At 46.2% G+C, this 24,169-nt stretch overlaps 1 protein-coding gene across 1 annotated transcript; it reads right to left on the reverse strand.

The window, feature by feature from the left end:
- Positions 1-5,760: 5,760 nt before the first annotated feature.
- Positions 5,761-22,973, reverse strand: LRRC58 (leucine rich repeat containing 58). Its single transcript, XM_038128134.1, has 4 exons — positions 22,409-22,973; positions 13,077-13,205; positions 11,542-11,819; positions 5,761-10,080 (listed from the first exon to the last, which is right to left on the reverse strand). Exons 1-4 carry the CDS (start codon positions 22,924-22,926, stop codon positions 9,872-9,874), a joined length of 1,134 nt encoding a protein of 377 aa, XP_037984062.1. The 5' UTR covers positions 22,927-22,973; the 3' UTR covers positions 5,761-9,871.
- Between the last annotated feature and the right edge of the window lie 1,196 nt (positions 22,974-24,169).

A 24,169-nucleotide genomic window follows, 5' to 3' on the forward strand; every position in this document is an offset into this window, starting at 1 on the left:
AAAGTACACCTTACCCTTGGTGGATGCTGATCTAAATATGCCTGCATTTTACAAGTCACATGATAGATTTTCCATGGCCTTTAAAGCTATTTTGAGTCAAGGACATGTACCTGAAAAATCACAGACCTTTAGTACAGAATTTTTAACTATGCAGTGAAGCACTTTGATCAATAAGCTCACTGCTTTGTTGCCACTATGAAATTCAAAGCAGCAACTGCTGATTGCTTTACCCCAACATTTAGAATCTGAGATGGGAAAATATTGTACAACTCAGAAGAGTTTCTGCTTACTGTCCTTTAAAGGGATTATAATCACAGGCTTCATAGGACAACACACACCAGCCTTGAAGTTGTGAACTCCTCAGTCTCTCTGAAGGTTCTGAAAGCCCATTCATCATGAGCTGCTTTAAAAATAAAAGAAACACACCTTTCTTTTCTTAAAAAGAAATTGAAAAAATGGATGTCTTTGAAAAAGTTTGACTAGATGCTTGCCAATGAAATTTGCATGAAGAAGACACTTGTTGCTGAATAAAAGATGGTGAAGACAAGACATTTCTCAGCTTTATTCACCCTGGAGAATTCTGAAGTTTGTGACAAAAGCAACAGGACTTGCAAGTATGGAAAGGTTGTTACTGTAAAAAGAGAGGAGAGAAGAGGGGAGGAAATGGCTGGGCTGCCATGCACAACTCAACAGTCACATGGAATAGCTCTCAGATCTGGGATGTTCAGGCACATTATGACAAGGAGAAAGCACAGGCAAAGGAGGATGTTTTTATCACTGTAGCCAGGAGTGCCAGCATTGATGTCTTCTCATGAAACAGCAACTCAGCTTCTGCAATGGTTAGTTAAACCCAAGGATGTACCAGGCTTCTGGGAAGCAGGCTTGGGAAAATACATTATGCTGGCACCTGGAGCTGTAGCAAAAGATGACTGGAACAGCCTTTTCAAATGTCATTCCAGCCTTTTTGCTGCCAGACTATTACTCTGGACTTCAGAAATGAATGCACTGAATGAGCAAAGTTACTGCAGACTCATGCACAACTCCTGTGGTTGCCTGAGCTGAGACTATAACCAACATAAAGTTGTCTGCAGAGCCTGTGGAAGGACGAAAAGCTTTTCTGCTGGTGATGAATCAGCCATCACCTTAAAGATTTGCTGGGTCATGATAACCATGAACCTCCTCATCCATCCCAGGTATCACTGGAGGATTCATCTGTTGGTGCATTAATGAATGTGAAAGAATTATTTGTGGGGCATATTTCCATATTCCTACATCCCTTTCCATGGAAAAATCAACATCTATTACCTCTACACATGATGAAATATGTTCTGCTCTATCCAAAGGCCCTTTGTCACACTACTGTTGCTATTTGGTCATGTCAGACCAGGGCCTCATCTTGTCATGTCAAATTATCATCAGCTTCACCTTTGGCCACAGAAATCCGGGGACAACACCATGATGGTTTAAAAAGCATCATGTGAGACACCCTCACTAGACACTTGTGATGTGTGGAATGGTGTAGTAAGCATCTTTGTTGAAAAGCTGCCTGAAGAGGGAGTGGCGTTCAGAAAATGCCATTAAAGAGGATGTTTCCTTCTCACTCACTTGGTATAGAAGCCCATGATGGATGGCACAGATCACCCCTCGTGTTCTCTATTTGCCAGGAGACCACAAATGGTGTTAGAAGGTGTTCTCTGTCAGGACACCCTTGGTTCAGAAGTTGGTGTTGTCTTTGAGGAATTACCTCAAAATATTATTTGGGGTCAATATTATTTCATAATGTGAATCCTCAAAAAACGTAGGTAACTAGCAGTGTGACACCAAAGTGACACTTTTGCTATCCATTTTCAATACGCTTCTCAAAGGGGGTCACCTTGGAGGGGCAGATCTGTGACTGTGGGAGCAAAGCTCCTGTGACAACCCAGAGCAGAAGCAGGTAGCCACTGGTGAACCTCTTTCTCCACAAGAAATGACTTTTTGGATGCAAAAACTCACCTGTATAATGGCAAAGGCATCTGCCATTTCCCAGTCCTAAGGAGACACCTCTCGAGCCTCCCTTGGACCATGCAGGGATGGGCCCTTTTGACATCCTCAGCAGCAGCCAGGCCAGCTCTTAGAACTTGTTTTTGGGCCAGCCACCTGCAGCATCAGCAGCAATTACAGTAACACCCCCTGCCCTTGCACATGCCCTTTTCCAGGCTGCTGGTGGAAGACAAGCCCTGCTAATCCCCTCCTGTGCAAGTGGCATTATGTGCAACTGGTGCAGGTAAACAAGCACAAGCTCAGGCTCCTCCTTGCCGCAGGAACACGCTGGCCCTGGGAGACGCTCTGCCTTTGCCCTCTTTCCTGTGGGGAATTCACTAGCCACGATGCCCTGCTTGAAGTGGGATCACAGGAGCGGGAATATACCTCATCTGGACTTTGCCAGCCACTATTAATGCAGACCACATTTATAGCAATAAACCAAAGCAGATCCCTTATTCACTCAGAGTTTAAATATAACATGCCCACAGCCCTCTATCGAGAGGTGTGGAAGCAAACAAGATGCTCCTGGACATGCTGCACAGTGGTTTTCTTCCTCATGGTCCACAGTTGTAGCACAGGGTTGAAAATACCTGTTGCCACGACACACCTGGCCTATGCCAGCTGTCAGCACTCAGTCAAGGGCAGCTTTTGCCTCCCAAGGCCATACTTCTCCCCTCCACATACACACCAAACAAAATGTGTTTTCCTAGAAGCACTACGGAGTGTTTCTAGGCAGGATTATTGGAGGGCTGTGCGTGGGACTAGGGATGAGCTGTGGCCAGGCACCACAGTGTGGGCTTTCCCTACAAACCATGGCAAAGGGTCATCTCTGAACAGGTTTTCAAAGTGCAAGGCAGCCAGATGGGGTTTCAAGTTGTGAAAGACCAACATAAAGTTTCAGACATTCCTGGACCATTTCAAAACGTGTTTTGACGAGCCCAGTTGCATGGGGTTTTCTGCAAGGCCTTTTATGATTATATCTCTCAGTCAAAGACTCAGGACTGCTTTAAAGAAAGAAAAACAAACAAAAAGATGCAATTTAACTCCAAATGCCTGAAGAGAGTAAGTAGGGAACCCAGCTTTGGAAAACACACTGCAGTGTTTATTTGAAGATAAAAACCACTGCTGCAAACCACTCGGGTCTGATTTAGATGATAAAGGGTGTTTGGTTATATAAATGCAAGGGATGTTTTAAAGTCTTCCAGCAAGGCCCTTTCAGCAGTGCTAGTCACAACAGAAACAAAGTTCTGGGTTCAGCCGGTGCTTTCACCAGGCCCCCTGTGCCTGTGGGGAGGTTTTATGAGCAGCGGTTGAGTTCAGGGCCCTCTGAGGGAGAGCAGGACAATCCACAGGGAAACAAAGCCCTGTCTTGAGTGGCCCAGGGGGATCTGCCGCCAAGAAAGTACACAACTTGCAGTGATGCATTAATCTGATACAAAGGATGTCCCCAAAAGGACAGGTTTACCCCAGCCTTCAAGAAATAGCCAGCATGTTTGAAGCAGAGGGTTATTGTTAAGGGAAATGCAAGGTCTCTGATTTCTAGCATCCAGGTCCCCATCCACATTCTGCCCCATTCCTATGAAATGCCAGTTTGGTCAAGATTTGTTCAGTGTTCCCCTGCTCACAAGGAGAATCCATTAGGTCACCTACATCCATCACAGGGCTGTTCCTGAGGAACCACAGGCTGCCCTTCCAAGTCAACAAACAGCATTTGCAAAGCAGGGCTTTAGAGCACCCACATAACATTGGCTGGCAAAAAGGACACTGCTGAATACTGTGCATGTTTGTTGTGCCAACTTTTACTAGGGATGCCAGGAACACCAGGAATTACTGAAAAACATTTTTCCACAATGGAATTTTCCTATCCATTTTCAAAGGCATTAGCCTGAAATTTACTCTTTCAGGGACAACTCCCCAACAAAACAATGCTGTGCATTTCATACATGTCCTTTCACCAGCAGTAAGTGTCTGTGTCCTTGCAGATGCAAAGGGTGACATGCTGACCTGCTGGGCTCACTCTGTGACCCCCTGCCCCTGCTAAGCTATCACCCAGGTGAAGGGTTTGTTTGCCTTCCCAACTCACCTGTTCAGCAGTGCCCAAGTCAAGCTCCGGCAAGGACCCTGTAACACTCCGGTCCATCTCATTCCCTTACACAAGGAGTGACAGAGCTTGATGAAATAATTTATTTGCCAACACAATGGTCTTCAGAGGTGTGTAAAATGGCAGCCAGCCTTTTGACACTCTGCTGAAAGGGTAATGTTTAGGATAAATATGCAACTCACTTACCAGTATTGACTTTGGGTCCTGCTTTTTCCATGGAGTCAAGAAGGGGTTGCAGACAGGGCACTTGGACAACACTCTGAAGATACATTAATCCTTTACCACTCTGAGAGTAGCTCTGAGCTGCTACCTGTAAGTCCCAGGCCAGGACAAAGAGATGGCCCTGCCCTTCTTCAATGCAGAACTTGGACTTTCTCTCAAAATTTTATTTTTAAAGGCGGGTAACTGCAACTCATAACCTTAGTGCAGAGAAAAAGGTGCATACATTCAGCTCTAACTGTCTTGATCACCTAAGGCAGCATGTCTGAGTAAGAGAAGTACAGCTTCACTTTATGATGACACACTTCCAGTGCATCAACATAACACTTCCCTTTAGATCTGTACAACTGCATGAGCCTAAAATGTCAATCTGACATTCTGAGCATCTGGTTCAGCCATCTAGTCACTCACATTTCCTCTGCACTCTTCCTGCTGTTTTAGTGCTGAAGGCAGAGGAGAGAGTCTTGAGAGCCAAGATTTGCTCCTAAAGACCAAAACATGGGCAACTTGTGTCAAGAATCATCACTTCGAAGATTTTGTTTCCACATATAAGGTAGGCATTAAGAAGGCAAAGAAAAGTGTATCCTTAAATTAGTTAACAGAAAGAAATAAGAATATTCTCAGCCTGGCTATGACCTGCAAGGTCACTGCACTCTTCTGTACTTTATGTTACTCAAAATGGAGCTGCTGCATAATTTGAGAGGTTTTTCCTTACATATGAAGTTGAACCATCTCTGAAATAGTTCCTACTGAAGTTAGTACCAAGTCATTCTTGTTTCCCACTGTCCTATTTTCCAATACACCACATTTCTGCACTGACAACTGGTAACTGCATGGCAGGATCCAAAACATTTTGGCAATCGATCACAAATCTCTTCAGGATGTAGGAGGAAACATGGGATTACTCAAGAAATGGGAACACATTAGCCAGTTAACACAATCAGAAAATTAGCATTCAAAAAATCATTTACAGGTGTCAAGGTTAGCGTATTAAGAGAGAAACAATTCACAAAGTTTAGAACTGTTGTTCCACATTGTTGGAAAACTCCACCATGACGTTACCTGCTCTTGTTCGGGTATTTCTCCTGTCTTAAGCCTCACTTAAACTGCAGTTAAGTGAGTTACTTCTGCCTCTGAGCTGTGGAGCAAATCTCTGCAACACTCTGCCAGAAATAAAACAGGGTCTGGTTCTGTAACACACACTGGTCTGTCACAAGTGGGCCTCAAGAGCCAGGAGTTTCAGCAGTCCCTTTGGAAGTCTCACCTACTCTTGGTTTTACACAGCACAGGTCAAATCCCACCCACTCCCCGACCAAGTACAGCCCCATTTTAACGCTTCCAATCCTAAAAGAGTTCTGTCTGCAGAAACACCAGAACTGAGATGTCAGGAAATAATGGACAGACAACAGCAGAAACAACATTTTTTGTAGGTTTAGTGTTTGCAATTTGTTTTACAGCTTATAATGAAATACTGTTAGAGATAGTCTACATTCATATGTTTCAGGCAAAATACAGTTTTAAAATCATAAGGCACTTTAAGATGTCTTAAAACAAATGCTTATATAAAAATTCAACAAGAGGGCTGGATGAGACCCTTTTCTACCGTTAGTGTTCTGGTCAGTGAATGATCAATTCTCTAGTCAGGCAAGCAAGTGAAATAATCAATAGAAAGGTTTCCAAGACAGAGTTACTGCTGTACTAGTGTGCACTCTGGAGCAGTCTATTTGAAGTGTCTTCAGCTGGGGAGGGAGGGCACAGTGTGAATAAGATGCATTAAAATAGTTCTTTGAACTGGGCAACAAAGATGCATTGCAAGGATTAAGTTTCATTACTTTCATTGGATTAAATTCCTTCCATTCATTATTGCCAACAAGAGTAAGGAACAAAAAGGAGTTGGTTCTCCCTTCCCTCCCCCCCACTCCCATTATAATTCAACACAAGATTTCAAAGACTTAAAATGACCAGGACAGAAGCCCATGAAACAGTGCATCTGGCCACTTCAGAGTATGTTTAAATATTCATTACTGACTTCCTCAGGTCTCACCTCTTATTAAAGAAAAACATAAAAGAATTGGCAGCTGTCTAAGTTGCTTCCCATCGAATTGGTATTTTGCTTCTTTTTAACATGACCCCACTGTTCCCATCAAGTACCTGCATTCAGAAACACACCAGCAGCTCTCCCTGGCAGAGGCTTGGTGGGACAGTGGATGAATGCAGGCAGGGCCCCAGGCCCCACATGGAAGAAGGAATGAGCAACTCTGCTTTACACACTTGTGTCTCAGCTGAAGAACAGCTTGAGAAGCTGGTCATGCTGGGCTGCGGCAGCAACAAGGGGACTGATACCAAAACACTGACTGAAGACTTTACTTGAAGATGCGTCTTTAGGAGCTGAAATCTGCTAAATCTGACAGAAAACAAACAAACAAACAAACAGACAGACAGTGGCAAAAACACTGCCTACTTCTCAGGACCCCTGAGAAAGGGATGGTAGAAACTAGTGCCTATCATCCACCTGCATATTTTCAAGTTGTGTCTCACCTATTTTATTGCCCAGTACATTTTCAAGTCTTTGGGGGTGAACAACTGCTGAAAAACAGCTCACAGGGGCTCAATGTGTTAGGGACTACAGTATATATCTGCATCCCTAGTCCTCTCAAAACTACCTCAGAGGGAAAAAAACCTCAAATCCAACCAACCAACCAACAATTTGTTTTTCATACAAGTTCTTGATTGTTTTAAATTCTGACTTGCTTGAATTGCACTTTAAAGCCCAGCAGCAAAAAGAAAACTTGGTAGCTATATTCAGGAATATATATATATATATATAAAAAACAATTTTTAAGACACATTTTATCAAGCCAAAAAATGCATAGATATCAACTGTGTAAGCTGTCAAGTTTTGACCTGGCTATAGTGAAGAATCTGTGAAAAAAACCAAAGATTACCCTAATAGACCATATAATATTTGGGCAGAAGTGAGATGCCTGTTCAGTCAGGAAAGAAACTGCAGTTAAGGATCAAGCTAAATTAGAACCAGCCACCACTGGTCTGAACTCATCACACACAGAGGCGCTACTGTGCAAGCAGGAACTCTGATGAAATCTAGCTTTGTGAAGTGAAAAAATGCATGACTTCAAGGCAGCTGCTGCTGAAGACAAGAAAGGAAGGTGGTACCTCATGGCCCTGAGCTCAAAAGATCTCGAGATCTCAACTTGTGTGGCTCACTTTTGCTGGCAGGAGTTTAAGCTCTAGATCACTCAGTTGATTGCTACGGTTATACCAGCAGGCAAGTTAAAACTGTGGCTCTGGAATCATCTTACTGTCACCAGCATTGCTGTGCCCATGTTCACTTGGGACAGCAAGAAGCATCTGAAAGAGGAGATGAACAAAACAGGCCACTCACTGGTTGCAATTTCACTAACAGCATGCAGTTGGTTTCTCTCAAAACCTGTAGGTTCTTCTTCCCAAGCAAACCTCATAGAATCTGCTAAAATGACATCCAGTTGCTTGGCACATACACCTCATTGTGTCTTAAAATATACTCAAAAAATTATTTGGAAAGGCATAGAGCACATGCAATTAATTCCTTGTGGATCAATGCACACAGGGAATCACATGTGTGTGTGGGAACTAAGTTGCAATGATTAACAATGGACAGGGTATTGTTTTACTATCAGATAATTTCAAATTCCAGTTCTTTCCAAGGGAAACTGGGGAAATAAAGAGTTCTGTCAAGGAAATGCAAGACAACAAATTCAACTTGCTGGAACAAGACAAAGTTTCACAGACCATGTTCTTCAGGTCACATGAAAGCAGAAATTGTAGCCTAATTAAAAAAAAAATCACTAAAGCTAGTTATAAAGAGCAGAATTATCAAAGTGCTTTAATACATAAAGTGTCAAACATAATTAAACAGGACCATTAACACAGAGCTGCCATAAGATGTTCAAATAGGTATATGTGTTTTCTGAATGCAGGAGAGAAGCACAGGTTTTTAAATTACCCTGTAGGGCCAAAGTGGGTTAAGAAAGTTTTTCTTGTTCATTTCAGCTTCTTAATGTGATGGTTTTGCTCTGTTCATGCATTCAAAGGCACAGTTGGATTTGCTCTATCAGAAACTGCATCAAAAGAACAGTCTACCATGAAATATTAATAAAGGGGCAGCTCTCACTGAGTGAAGGACACAGCAGCCTCATAAAGTAGATTTACAGATAGCTGTCAATTTGTAATATTAATAAGATATTTCTTGATGCTTAAAAATTCCGAGCTATTTTCTGCAGCTTTCCCTTAAACATAGTTTAAGATAACTGAGTGTATTATTTGAACCATGAACAGACTGCCAAAGCTATTGCCACGAGAGCAAATGCAAACAAATAAGGAAGACATTTCAAAAGCACCTTGTGCAAGAAACTCAGATAACATGCCTTTGCCTCCCCACCAGATTTTCCTCTCCGGTTCGGAATCAGGAAAAAAAAGACATTCTCCACAGCACTTCTCTGGGTACTTTCAATTCACTGAGTTGCTACGTACCTTAGGCCCATGACCTTAAAGATGGAAAGTAACTCTACCAAGCACAGCAGAGCAAACTGTGGGGAAATGTGGCTGTTTACAAACAAAAAATATCAACTGAGACCTTTCCTACAGTTCACAGCTATAAAAGTAGATTTGCTCCAGTAAGCTGAGACTCAAAAGTATGATACGGAGCATCACATCTGGTCCTTTGCACAGGCCACAGGTCTGAAGTAATATCAATTATAACAGAACAACTTGTCTGTTTTCTGAAGGCACCGTAAAGACAGCAACACTTCAGGTGTAATGAGAAGAGGGAGAAGGAGGAAAAATAACAAATATTGTTAGAAGGAGACACTAAGAGCAGCTCAGTATAACAAGGGAAAAAAAGGGTGGCTCAGTTCTACGATGGCTGTAACATCTGTAACAGTACAGAAACCCTACACCTCTAGGCAAAGGAAGAGTAACCAGAGTTTGGAAAAATCTAGTCCTGAATAAAAAAAATTCAACTTTCATTTTCAGTGGATGGGTGTAAAATCTGTAACTGAGATCAAAGGAGACAGAAAGGAATCAAACTGCTATATAAAACACTGGGGTCCATACATACTCACATGGCATCATTAGCCTGCTTCTGATTTACCACAGTGTTAAAGGATCTGGACAGTCTCCTTTGCTCTGCAGGATGACTGAAGTCCAGTCAAGTTTCATATTTTAAAATCCTTCTGAATCCGCCAGTGAGAACAAATCCCTCTCCCAGCCCATCTGAGGAAGGAGGGGGTGCCTCCCAGCCAGGAGACATTTCTAACAACCCCAGGCAACCTATGGGCAGCATGCTACTGAGTTAGATCTCCTAAGCAGCACTGCACCAAGCAAGTCCAGGCCTGCTAAGATGTTCTGTCCCTGCATGGACTTGGGGACAATTTCTCATGAGCCCTTCAGGCTGGTGGCTCATGCTTCACCATTCCATTATTGCTTTTCAAATCCATTTTCCTTCCCGTCTTCCCCTGTGGCTGCCCGTTATCCCAGAAGGACTTTCTGCATCCTGTGCGCGGCGACGCTGGCCTCATCCTCAGAGTCAGACTCGCTCTGGGAAGTGGAGCTCTGGGAGGCAGAGCTGAAGGGAGAGGAGCACTCTGGGGAGCACAGGTAGTGCATCAGCGGGAGCCGATACTTCCCACAGAAGTCAACGAATTTGATCTGTCTGACGCAGCTGTCAAAGTACACACCTGTGAGGGAGAGGGAACAGAAAAACATGAGACCCTGTGCCTAGGGACCTGCAAACTCCGCAGGGCTCTTGTGCCTGGAGCATATGCCTTCAATTAGGATTTCACTGGCACTGCACTGCACTATATGTAGGAGCACAAGGGATGCTGGTGGAGGGGAAGGAGCCAGGATACCTCTGAAAATGTGGAATTTCTTTTCTTAGTAAAAAATTCCTGTAAAACTGTATTTGGTAGGTGACTCAGAACAGCACTCTTCACATAAAGACAGAGGGCAGTTACTTCCAAATAACGCGGCAATTTCTTCTAACCATTAGGGAGAAAACTCAGGCTGGGAATTTGCAAACTTCTTAAACATCAAATGAATTAATGCACTCTATTTTCAAACCTGTAAAACCTCTTCTACCAGCTAGTAAAAATGCATTCACAAATAGACCTTCACAGCTCTACTTTTCTTCTGCTTGAGTGAAGCCACCATGCTGAGCTTGGATGCTACTTTCCATGGCAACAGTCTTGCTGTAACACACAATTATGTTCTCTTCCTGTCACAGCAAGAGATTTTAGATGCTGACATTTTCAGAAGTTTCCAGCAGTGTTTAAAGTCCTAGCTGGTCAGGAGAAAACTTTTCTCCTGCAGTGCTAGAGCAATGCTACAGTACTGTGCAAGTTCATATGGCATAGTGAAAAAGCACAAAAGCACTGTTATCCAAGCTGTGCAAAACTCTCAAAAAAAGAAACTTTTCTTTCCCTCTCGATGTAAGTTCCAGCCCTTCTATCTTTGCTTATGGAGCATGCTTTGATATTGTCCTGTAAGAAGGTAACAGTTTGCATTATAACTGCAGGGTAGATACTAATTAATGATTTTTCCCCCTTAATCTTCTAAATGCTAAATGTGCAGATCATTTACTCTGGGTAAAGATTAAGCATTGAGCCAGATTAAGCCCAAGCATTCCAGGCTGTTTTATCAAGTCCTCTCCTTCCATGAACTGCAGGCTAGTGGTCCCAAGCTAGAGCTAAACAAGCTGCTGTTGGTAACTGCTAAGCACTAGAGCCACTCTCCTCTCTTCCACCCAGAAATGATGCTCACCATTCAGCAAGAGTGTGTGCAGAAGTTCTGCTGTCCCATCACTTGCTCTGAGCTGTTTCAGGGCAAGTGGATCGGAAACTTCTGATCATAAAATCACAGTGGAGTGCTGGGATGAGCTACAAAGACTCTGACAGAAGTGCTGTCTTACATTCCCATGCAAATACAGTAAACCAGCACTGCAACTCTGAATACTGTTCCTAAGTGAACAAAGCTCCTTAAAGACAAGTTTCCAGGAGACCTGGAGCCAGGGAAATACAGCCAGAATGTGGCTGCAGTGAGTAACACTTTGAACCTGAGTGTGCTTATAAAGTCACGGCAAGTCAGAGGGAAAGGAAACCATAAGGTAAGAGCAGGAAGCAGAGCTGTAAAGGTGAACTTACCCCCACATTTAGGATTGGGGCAGTTGCTGGCCAAGCTCAGGTACCGGACAAGGCTCTCTGGGAGATCGCTGGGAGCGTAGGGAACGTTGCGAGTTTTAATCGTGCGTCCAGCCAGCTCCTGAAGGCTCGGGGGATTGTAGGTCAGGTCACGCACGAACCGCACCACCAGCGGGTTCCCACGCAAGCTCAGCTCGTCGAGGTGAACCAGGTTAAGGATCTCTCGGGGAAGGTAAGTCAGCAGGTTATTGTGCAGGCTAAGGGAACGCAGGGAATGCAGCCTAAGGATGGAGATGGATACCCTGTCAAGATGTGCAAGCAAAATTGCCCCACAGCTGCATTAAGCAGACCTAATTACTCTCCCAGCTCCCACCAATTTCTTTTTCTTTGGCTTTTCTCCCTTTTAAAACATAAATTCATGCTCAAAGAACTGTTCTTACTCCAGTACACACAATGCACTAGAAAACTCGACTCAGCACCAGAATACCTGCTAAAGAAACACGGTCTTAAACATGCTGCTATCCCTCTCAGTATTCCCCACACACACCGCCCAAAAAAGGTAGAACAAAATGGTACAAACTGAGTGCTTTCAGGGGACATAACGTTTCCTTGTACCCAGCACACACATCAAGAACAGTCCCATGCAGTGCTCTGAATAAGTCACCTGCTCTGTCTCATGCATTAAAGATGATTGCTGGGAGGGAGCCAGCCCTGGAAAGCCCCATGTTTTCATTGCTTGCGGCTGCACCACCTCACGCTGATACCACCAGATCTGAACGAGGTCAGGCCAGGCCAGCAGCGGCACAGGGGACAAGCAATTATTTTGCTTTTGGACAAGGCTTTCCCCTCTCAGGAAGCACAATGCAATGCTCCAGCACAGCACCCAGGGCTGCTCCCAAACTTCCAAACTTGTAAAAGTTACAAGACATTGTACTTTAAGAATAACCCCACTACACCATCAAATTCCAACTTGGAGAACTCCATGCTGCCATTCAATTGTTTTGAGGATTACAGCTATACATCCCATCTTCATCTCCCATCTTAGGCTACACACACAGAACTGCGGTGTCCTCCCCATTAGAACAGATAAAGCAGTAGCCTAGCCACTTGAACTGTGCTATAGGACTACACAAACACTCTGAGATCCTTAGGTAAGGAATGCCAAAGGAACACAGGAGATGGTACAAGACAAAAGTACACACAAAAAGGTTTTGGACGAAAGGCATTCTTACTTCTTAAGGTAGCAATTTCTCTTTTCCAAGTTGCCCAGGTACTTTTCAGGGTCCTCTATACAAATCTATTAATTCACTGTAAGGTGCAATCTCAGTGATGGTTTTTTAACATAACCCTTTCATTGAGTTTTCCAGATCATATATTCATGGCCTGCCTGCAGTGCACCATGCCACGGTTGTTCTTTTTCAAATCCAGTCACATTAACAAACTGAAGGACAAATAGGTCCTCCCAGGTACTTTTATCCACAGAAGTAAAAGTTCAAAGAGTTAATTACAGCTGGTGGCTGATGACAGTAAATACTCACTGTGCCAGCTGGGGTGGAATGCTCTGGATCTTGTTGTCACACAGAACTAGATACCTCAGAGAAGGCAGTTTTGCTAATTCAGGTGGAATTGCCGTAATGAAATTCCCTCCAAGGTATAGAAACTCTAAACTGAAAAACAGAAGAGAAAAGAGTGCATTATTTCATTAATTTCCAAGTTTCCTTTAACACCTGGGTTTTCACAGGTACTGCATTTCTTAAAGAAAAGATGACTACCTATGAGGTAATTTGCTGAGAGCAGGAAAAAAAGCTGAGTTGCACATCAAAATTACAACAGAGCTGCTGTTTCACAATAGATAATGTTAAGATTTTTACCTCCAGACTCCTGCAGTCACCATTACACCTGCAGGTAGGCACCAGACAACTGTGTATTCCTACACCAACCCCTTATGCAAAGCTCCTGCTCATATTTCCAAGGATGTGCAGCCTGCAAACACAGGGTCTGCAGCACCTCCACAGATCCTGTTGCAGCTAGTGGGAGCTCTCAGTTCCAGCAGGAGTGAAGAATGAGCGCAGAGTCTCTCCCTGGAAATCCTGGCCCTGACCATCACTAGTTGCTCTTTGTGGAATCATCTGACTCCTTGGTGACTAACTGGAACCATTAGTCAGAGGCAGCCAGTCCCCCTTTGATACAATTCACATACCAACACCACAGCTGCATCAGCACACAAGTGCACCTAAGCCATGCAAGTACACGCATGCAATTTCTCAGAGATTGATTTCACTACTCTGCAGTCATGAAGCCCAAACCAGAAACCATAGCTGGGCTTCACTGCAGTTTGGGACCAAATAAAAGAATCACTGGATGTCCTGTGAAAACTCAGTGGATGGGACTCAGGAACAGAGAGAGGCACTAGATCCCTTCTGCCAGGAGGAGCCAGTGTGTGCTGTGCATCTCTGCCCTTCTAGGAAGAAAAATTGGCAAGCATTTCTCTTTGACATAATACCTTAAAATTCCAATTCCACAAACTCACATAGCTTTCTTTGCCTGTTCTCAGATATTGTCTGAAAGAGGAGCAAAGGCAGGCTCAGTTTGGGTACATCTTGCTAACCACAGTCCAGCCAAGATTTTTTCCCATGTTTGAAAAAGGTGGATTCCACAGTCCTGGTTCAGTATCTCCAGTACACACTCAGGCTGCCTAACTACAAAGCACCTTGGCCTTCTCTGATCCAGCAAGCATTGCCCACAGGCCAGGCAAAGTGAACTCATCCAGGCTCCATCAGCCTTTCTATAAGTATAGGTTATAATTTCCTTGGAGTAGGAGACACCTTCATCTCACCCCAGCAACTGAGAAATGCTATGGATACAACTGACACAGAAACACAGGAACAGAGCACCCAAAGGACATGGTGATCCACCCAGACAAGGTCCGAGCCCTGAAACTCTGTGCCACAGCATATGTGGAGCGCAGAGAAGCTCCCCCGAGAGTTCCCCTGCGATGGAGCAGGAGAATAGCAGTGAGTCTGTTTCACTCAGCTCTTGCAAGAAACTTGAACCCCAGAGATCCAATGACAGCATCTGCTTGGGCTACAGAGGCCACTACTGCAGCACAAATGCACTTGCCCAACAGCAAGGACAGAATGACAGACCTTTGCAACACACCAGGAGATGCTTGCAGGGCTCAGCTTTTCCTGGATTCCCTTATATTTTTCAAGTACCTCAAAGGCAAGCTAAATAATAGAAATTGAACAAAGTGGGCAGAAAATTGAGCCTTAAACTGAATTTGATTATATGGAAGGCAGTACCTACAGACCAAGTGGGACAGCACATTTGGAGGTTACTCTGAAGGTGCAAGAAAGCGCACATGAAAAACCACCACTATTTGCCATTGCTTCAAAGTAACCTTAACCTCTCTTCTACTCTGACAACTTGTATGTTGAGGAGTGGGGGCAGGAGGAAGGCTGCTGTGCAGAGACCATGTCAAGGAGAGATTATTTTTAATTAACTTTTGATCCCCTAACAAAGCCCTGAGTTTTTAACCAAAATTCCTCCTTCAAACCTCCACTGTTTCCTGAGGTGTATTTATGCTGCTTGGCTCTCATTAGGGACTTAACTGCTGAGTATACAATTCCATACAGTTCCTAACTCCATACAATTCCTAACACTGCTGGAGCCCACACCAAAAGCTGTTGGGCAAGGGAATTCTAGCAATGTGGATTTCAATATTTAAACAAGGTTTAGATGTGTACGAGTTTGCACTTCCTAGGAAAAGTGAATAATTAACTCCTCATCCTTTGTGTTTGAGGACACTAATGCCTGTAAAGTGACATGGCATAAAAAAAGGTAGGCACCTCCTACCAGGGAAGGAGAAAGGGGCACAAGTTATACAGTAAAAATGTTTTGGGAATTCATTTCAAGGTATAAAATGCATATGTTTCAAGAGCAGCCTACTGTACAAACTTAGTGTGCAAAAACACTGCCTACAAACTTCTTACAGCTTCAAATCTGTTCTTTGTAAAGTCTGTAATGAGAACACTCGGTGATACCAGGAAGGATATAAAGACCTAACATCAGAATACAAACTGTCTCTAACTAAAATCCCACTAAATAAGGTAACTCCTTCGCTGGCAACAAAATGCTTCTCTAAAAAATGTTTTCTTTTTACTCATCTTCTGAATCACCTTTTTGAGGTCAGTAGACTGAAAACTCATGGGGCCCAGTCTGGTACAGCAAATTCAGAATTTCCACATCAATTTATGGTATTAATTAGATGATTAATTTATTAAAAAAACACAGGGAAGAGGTTTTGAAACTACAAAGAAACTTATTTAAAACATAGGAAAGATATTCTTATAGCTTCCACTGAAACACTGCTCAGCGGGAAAACAAAATCCGTAACTCTCATCCTTCGAAGTACAATTTGATAGGAAGAACGATCTAAGCTAATGAAGATGAAGGAATCAACAACAGCCATTTCTGCATCAAACTGAAGTGTCAAGAATTGTCTGAGCAAAGCTAATCATGACACAGGAAAGGATTTTCAAGAGGCATCACCCTTTTATCAAGAGCACTGACCGCAGCACTGGGATGCAGTTTGTTCCCAGCTCATCTGCTCCTGGCCTGATATTCATGTCACACTCATACCAAGCCTGTATCTGGAGGCAAAGGTGATGCTGGCTCTCGAGTTGTCCTGCTCAGGGCAGGGCAGTTTGCTGCTCGGTAAGACAAGCAAAAGCACTGCTCAGCTCTGACCTCTTCACACAAGAGCCCGCAGTAGGGCAAGCCACAATGTTCAGCCCAGGTTTTTGCATGAGGACCACAGCAGGGATGGCACTGAGCTAGGTGAATGCTTCTAACTAATCGTTCACACTTAGACCTAGTCCTTCTGACAGTCATTAATCTGTACAGTCATTTTGATCGACCAGCTAAGGTCTTGTGAACTGCTGTGTACACAGAGGTAGAACTGGACTTTTTTTTGCACTTTCAAAAGTCCAGAATCTTCAAAAAGCCAGAGATCAACTATCATCAAACAAATATAAGCTCAGTTCCAATTTTTGAAGCTAGAGTGATTTATTTCCAACCTGCCACACAGACTCGGCTGAATGAGTTTCAAGAGAGGACAAACACTAACAAAATCAATCTCAACAGAATCTGAAAAAAAACCCCAACAACCGTGTGACAGAGTTACTAATGAGGGTTGACACTTTCTCTCCTGCCTTTTAGCAATGTTGACAAATACACTAATAAAAGGCCAGAGTCCCTTTCAGCCTCACACCCAGCAGCCCCCTGCTCAGCACAGCCCGTCCTAATTGCTGCCAAGAACAGCCAGCACGCTGAGCCCATCGTGTGGTGCTCCTCTCTAGCAGCATATTTCACACCACTGGGCTATAGGGTGGCAATGAAAATACTTTTACCACTAGAAAATGAGTGGAGAAATGCTCAAACAACTATGATCCATTCAGGGGGTGGCAGCAAAGTTCAACATGCAAAGACTGTACCTTCTAGCTTGAGTACGTCCTTGATGTTTTCAGGATGTCATATAGCACAAATCAAATCCAAAAGCCCCCAAACATTCAGTAAATAAGAAGAGCCACTCTGAGCACTAGAGGTATTTTTTATACCCTATCAATTAACACAGCACTCCCATAGTTATATTTCAAGGAGATATCTTCAGGCATAGGAGATACTCAAATTTTCAATCCACCTTGCTTCCCCACAGATTCTTCTTTGGATAAAATTTAACAGCTGACATCAAACAGATGCATCTAAATAGGTAATATAAAAAAAACCAAACCAACAATGGTGCCTGAAATAGCTCCGGGTCTTTTTAAGATAAACTTTTTAGCAAGAAATTTCCAGGGCAGTTTTGAGGCTCATGCAAGGGAGGAATTTCAAAGCAGCCCACAATACACTCCTGTTAACCCTGTTCTACGATTTGCTAATTCCTGAGAGAACTGCATAGCCTTTGCTGACACGCAAATTTAAGATCAAACGGTCGTCTGAACACTATTTGCAAAACGTTTGAAGAGGGGAAGAAGAAGGGAGACACAAGCAGATTTCCTAATGCTGTATCTTTATCAAAGCTCTGCTCGCCCTTTTTCCCACACTAGCAGCCGTCCTTTAAGCGTATGCTTGTCTAACATGCTTAATGCTACCCACGAATGAAAGCAAACGCTCTGGTTTTCAATGCATCTAAGCCTTTACACAAACCTTGCATGAATCCAGTTAGGCGTCTGAGGGCTTTGATCCCAGCCCTCGCACAGCCAGGCTTTATTACAGGAATACCAGCAAGAAGGAAAGGAACATGCACGGGTCTTTTCCAAGCTCTGCCTGCTCCCAGTGCGCTACAGAGCATGAGAGTATTCACCAGAAGAGTATGACTAAACTCAAAGTTCCCATGGGAGACTTGAAGTATCAGCTGCATTTCGCTAAGCCCTTGAGAATTATTCATTTTACAGGACACTTGCAGGACGTTTCGCCAGGCCTGCACACTGAGCAGGGTAAATCTTGCACCCTTTAAGCCAAAACGCACAGCTGCGCCGTGAAGATCAGAGCTATGTCTGACCAGATTTGCCCTACAAATTTTGTACCAGGACGGGCACAAGTAGATGGCCACAATTCTAACTCACTAGCTGTAATACACCTTGCCCCGCTGTGCATCCCCAGTTCGATCAGCAGAGGGAAGATATGCAGAACCAATGTGCAATGGGATCTCTCTGCAGATCACAGTTCAGGAGCTGCTGAGGGCTGTGAATTGAGTCTGAGAGAGAGTGACTGACCATAACATCTCCCACTGGAAACAGAGCAAGGTCAGCAGGGAGAACTACAGAGAAGATAACACTTGCGTCTGCCTACGCTAAGCTCGTATTTTATCTGGCAACAAACAGGAAAGCAATACTAAGAAGGCTGCTCTCACATGTCTGGTGCATTCCTCACTCTAACTTCACAGCAAGAGCCAATACTCAGGTCTTGCACTGCACTGACACACCAGCTGACAGGAACTGGGGATGCTGGACATACAGAAGGACCTGGCATGGCCTCAACATGATCAAGAAAAAGCCCTCAGCAGGGTCAACACCTACATTTCTCAGAAACACACAAGGCTATTGCTGGTCACACTGAATGCTTATAGTGAAACTATGATGAAAGAGCACTGAATTTTCCTAATGGAAAACATGAAGCAGAGGATATTCATCCCTGGTGCCAGCTTGCTATGATTCGCATCATCCTACTGCCATCACCAGAGCAATCATGATCATACACTTATGGAGCCATGCAAAGGAAGCTTCAAGCATATTGGGGGTCCTTCCACAACAGCCTAGGAGATAACCAATAATCAGGAACACAGCACTCACTTTTCATGCAGGATCTTGCACTGCACACAAAACATTCGTGTGGGCAAGGATGGGGTAGATGGCTGAAGCCGGAAGGAGCAGGACATGACAGCAGCAGGACTGGCTGTGGTTCTTATCACCAAGTTCATGAACTTGCCAAGACACCAGGAACATGGCAGGGAAGTTTCTGCACAATACATCTGACCCAAATACAGCTTGTGTGAAGTGGTGGATTTATTATCTTAGTGTGTGTAATAATACACGGCACACACGTCCCATTCCAGGATGTTCGCATTCGTAGTCACCAGCATGTTCCTTCTCATTTGGCAGCTCAGACCCATCAGCTTTTTATACTTTTCCAATATGCTTTACCACATAGACAGACTCCTTATCTGCTACATTCCTGGCCTTCACTAAAACTGACATGCTGTCCCTTCAAAAACTAAAACAAGAAACTATGTGGTGCAGAGGAAAGACATGACCCTCATCACAGCTCAGACATTCCCTGGAAATCCAAGAATCATTTCTAGATTTCTGAAACTCCAGTCTGCTTTATAATCAGTGACTGGAGCAAATGGGAAGTTGCCAGGGTCACAGGAAGAGAACTGCTGGTCTCAGGAACTCTAGTAGCAGCAGGAGGAGCTTCTGGAATCAGTAAGAGTGCTGCCTGCATTCCCCTGTCAGCTCAGAGCCCCTAAGATAAAAGAAAAATTTCTTTTTATGAGATATTGCACGTGGAAAAATGGTCAAGGTCTTGGCTTGTCAGCAACAGCAAGACTGGCATTTGCAGATTGAGCTGTGAGGTTAATGGAAGCCACAACACCAGGTCCCACCTCTAACTTCTAGAGCTCAGAAACTAACAGAGGTCTGTATGATGCTGTGCTGTAACAGCTGGCTCTGCTCTGTCCTTGCTCAGGCTCATTTTACCCACTTCCACAGGAAGCATGCTCACACTGAGGACACCTCTCCTGTCAGCAGGTAGGAGCAGAGTCTGGCAGCAGTTTCTTTCCACAATGCACTTTCTATGTTTTTGGGAAGGGTCACTGGTTATCTGGGTCCCAATGAACAGATTCAGGAGTCCCTCTGGAGGAACAACACATTATAAAGTGTTGTTTTCTCCCAGCGCTGGCAAAGCCGTGTGCAGCTCCCTTTCATTACTTTAACAGTCCCAGATACAGAAGTCACCGATGGCAGAGTGGTAAAGAAGCTTACAATCCTGGTGGGGCACAGATTTGCTATCTTGAGCTAAAGTTCAATTATATTCTGTTGACATGTTAGCAGAAGTTCAATGAGGTAGCAGTGGTGACATGGGCAGCAGAGAGAAGCTGCGCCTAAGCTTAACTTTTCAACCCAACACGTCACTGTGCAATGATGAACAGACAGTTCAACAGCTTTGTTTGCATTTGCTCTCTCCGAATTCTCCTGCTGGGGGTTCCAGCATGACTGGTCCAAGAAAAGCTGCAGGACAGGACAACAAGGAGCCCTGCTTCAGGGCAGGTCAGAGGAACAAAGCAGAGTGACAGAGGTGCAGTATGGAGCACCGCTGTCACAGCCTGCTGGGGCACCATGTGCTCTGCTACACAGCCCAGTACCTTCCTGGGGACATCACAGAAGAACAGCAGGGCTGAGGTTTGCTTTCTTGGGGGAAAAAAAAAAGGAAAGAGAGAGAAAAACCCACAACCAACAGACACCATAGAAATAGCAGCAGGGAGCCTCTGAGTCAGAGGTGGAAGCAACTATCAGATCCCAACCACATCCTGGATGCTATCAGACATGCTGTGGAGACAATGTGGATCATCTTCCTCATGCAACTGCCCTCCTCCATTGGCCTCCTCTCCCTTGCCTCATTTCCTTTTTCATCCCTGAAGATTTCTGTTCCCAGACAGAAAAAAAGCTGAGCTTTCTCTTCCTCATGACAGCCCCAGCCCGGGATGTATCATAACTCTGCCAAGGATATGGGCATTCTCCATCACTCAAAATGTCTCATAGCATCTCTCAGCCCAGAGAGCTTAACCCAGAATTGCTTCAAATCCTTAAGAGGTGCATGCTATGCTACCTGGACAAAAGCTACAAACCCAATTGTATTATACTGCAGCAGATGAAACCTTTCCCCAACAGCACTCATGCAGTTCGGATACCTCCCACCTATACCCATGGGAGACATCACTCCACATATCCTTGTGCTTCCACTGGATGCAGCTCTGCTGAGCCATCAGAGCAAATCCAGGTATTTAGGGTCAAGGCTGTTGGAATTTGCATAAGAGAGGCTGCTTCTGGCAAGTCCCTTGGCAAAGAGCTGGAGCAAACAAAGTTCAGATCCAAAGTCTTAGCAGGGACCCACATGAAGGCCAGCCTGGGGCTTGGGAATGCAGCAGAACACACTGAGGTGCCTGTGTCACTTAAGCCACAACAAGCATCCTGCTTGTCCAGGAGGACACCAGGCTTCAGGGGTAGCCAGCCCAGGCCTATGCAGGCAGCCAATTCCATGTGCTGTCTAAGGCCTGTTCCCACCCCACTACTGTTCCAATTGCTGTGATTCAGCCACAGCTTTCCGTATGAGCGGCCTGCGGTGGCCGGATGCAGCCCCAGAGCCAGATGTACCACCGCACCTGAGCGCAGCCCGGGGCTCCACACCTCGGGTCTGTTGGTATCTGTCAGATCTACACAAGCTGACCGGTGGAGAGAAACACCACAAAACCCCATCCAAGACAGCAAGCACCCAGCGGGACTGCAGCTGTTATGGGCAGAAAGACCCTTTTGTTTGCACGAGCCACAAACACATCTTTATCCTCCTGAGCAACCCATCATGCAGCCATGAGCTGCAGGACACATGGGGTTTATCTCGCTGTCACCCAGAGATGTGCCTGAGAGGAAAACCACGGAGAGCCTTCCTCCTGTCAACACGCACACCAACCACAGCATCACCAGGAGAGCAGCCCTGCACCAGGGCAGCCCAGGGACTGGGCAGTGCCAAGAGGCACCCAGTTTGTGAGCACAGAAGGCCCATCATTGCCTGAAGAATACACAGGATACACGGCTGGGTTGGAAGGGACCACAGCAGGTCATCTGTTCCAGCCTCCCTACTCAAGCAGGGCCACCCTAGAGCACACGGCACAGAGCTGTGTCCACTGGAGTGTGTCCTTCAGTGAGGGAGACTCCACAACCACTCTGGGCAACTTGTTCCAGTGGCTGGTCACCCCCACGTTAAGGTTCTCCTTCACATTCAGGAGGAACTTCCTGTGCATCATCATTTTCTGCCTGTTGCCTCTTGTACTACTGCTTGGCACCACCAAGAAGAGCCTGACTTCATCCTCAGCGCTCACCCTTTAAATACTTTTATATATATGTATGTGGATGAGGTAAAGAACGTCCTGGAGTTGTGGTAATTCAACATGACGAAGAGGAAGAGCCACGTTAGCGGCAGCAGTGCTTGGAGACACCTGAGGCTGGAGAGAACTGACCCCCCGAGGGGGAGCGTGGCAGAAAACCCGGCCGGGCTTGCCGAGACTGTCCCTCTTCCCGCGGGGCCCGTCCCTCACCTGTGGAGCTCCTGGATGTCGGGCGGGATGCCGTGGAGCCGGTTGCCGCCGAGGCTGAGGCTGCGCAGCCCGCGGAGCTGGAGCAGCGCGGGCGGCACCTCGGAGAAGCGATTCCCGCTGAGGTTGAGGACGCGGAGGGAGCGGGCGAGCGGCGCCTGCTCCAGCCCCTTGGGCAGCGAGCCGGGCCCGCCAAGCCGGTTGTTCTTGGCCAGCAACGTGTGGAGGCACGGCAGGGACAGCAACTCCGTGCCCATCTCCGTCAGCCCCGTCCCGCTCACGTCCAGCACCTCCAGCGCCGGGAACCACTGCGACAGCCCGGCGGGCAGCGGGCCCGACAGCCGCCGCGGCGACAGCACCAGCCGCCGCGCCTCCGCGCTGCGCCGCGCCGACAGCTCCGCCGCCAGCGCCGGCTCGGCCTCGGGCTCGGGCTCCGGCTCGGGCTCCGACTCCGGCTCCGGCTCCATCGCCAGCTCCGGTCCCGGCTCCAGCTCGGGGCCCTCCCCGCCAGCCGCCGCCATCCCGCCCGCACCGACCGACTGCCCCGCGCGTCACCCCGGCCCGGCCCGCCCCGCCCCGGAACCTGCATAGCCCCGCCGCCCCCCGCGTCATGCTCGATCCCGGGCGCGCCGCCGGCCGAGGCCCCAGCGGCCCCAGAGAGGCGAGCGCTCTTATGCAGGTTGCGGGGCACCTGCGGATGGGCGCCGGAGAGAGAGGGAGCGTTCGGCGGCCCCGGAACGAGCACGGGAGGGCGGCGCGCAGGCGGGGCGGGAGGCGGGGCCATGGCGGGCGCTGCCCGCTGCTCGACCCGGCTGCGGCCGCGGTCTGCACCGGCCGGCCTGGCCTGCCGGGATGATGCGGAGCCGCCGGCTGGAAATGCTACCTGCTCCCTGCCAAGTGTTTTACTCCAAGCTCGGGACACCAGAGCTGCTAAGTGTAAAATTGAACCATAGCCTTTCCCGTGCCCCTTTTGCTCATCCTCGGAGCCCGAAGGAGAGGTGCTGCCTCAGCCCTTGTGACCCACGGCCTCTCCCTTGTGGCAGCTGGTGGGGGAGCCCGGCCCAGCATCCCTGGTCAGCGAGTGTTTTGTCCAAGGGTTGATTTGTTTTGGTCCCTGCAGAAAGGGAGGTTGGAACTGAGCGATCTTTGAGGTCCCTTCCAACCCAAAACATTCTGTGGTTCTGCGAGGTGCTGCCGTGGAGCACCAAAAGGGAGACACTCCCAGAAGTACCTCAGTGCGTGTCCTTGCCTGGATGTGAAAAGACAGCTTTGGTCTTGAGCCGAGGCATTGGCAGGAGTTAATCCATAACACACAAGTCTGCCAGGCGAAGTGGTCTGACGCTGGTCACTGATCGACATGGAGCTGACCCCTGTTGTACCGTACATACGCAAACAGGCAAGTCAGGATCGGTGATCTCAGTTCATTGCTCTTTGAACGCAGGGTAACATCAGTGTAGGCAGTAATCAGAAGAAGAAGAAGCAGCAGCCATGTGTGATAACAGTGAGAAGATTCACAACCCAAGGGAACTTTTGCCCCGACTAAGTCCAGACTTAAGAAGCAAACTTGCTTCCTTGTGATGCATAGAGAAGCCAAAAAGAAGGGAATAGCAATCTCCCACCTGCTCAAAACATTCACGTACATAAATGCCTCTGTCATCTTAGACTGAAAGAAACACAAACAAAATCACAGTTTGCAGGTACCAGCCAAGAGTTTAAAACGTGCGAAGTAGCAACAATGCTGATTTCAAGGGTGTCCAGAATACT

Source organism: Motacilla alba, chromosome 1 (genome assembly GCF_015832195.1).
Source record: "Motacilla alba alba isolate MOTALB_02 chromosome 1, Motacilla_alba_V1.0_pri, whole genome shotgun sequence".
Lineage (NCBI taxonomy): Eukaryota > Metazoa > Chordata > Aves > Passeriformes > Motacillidae > Motacilla > Motacilla alba.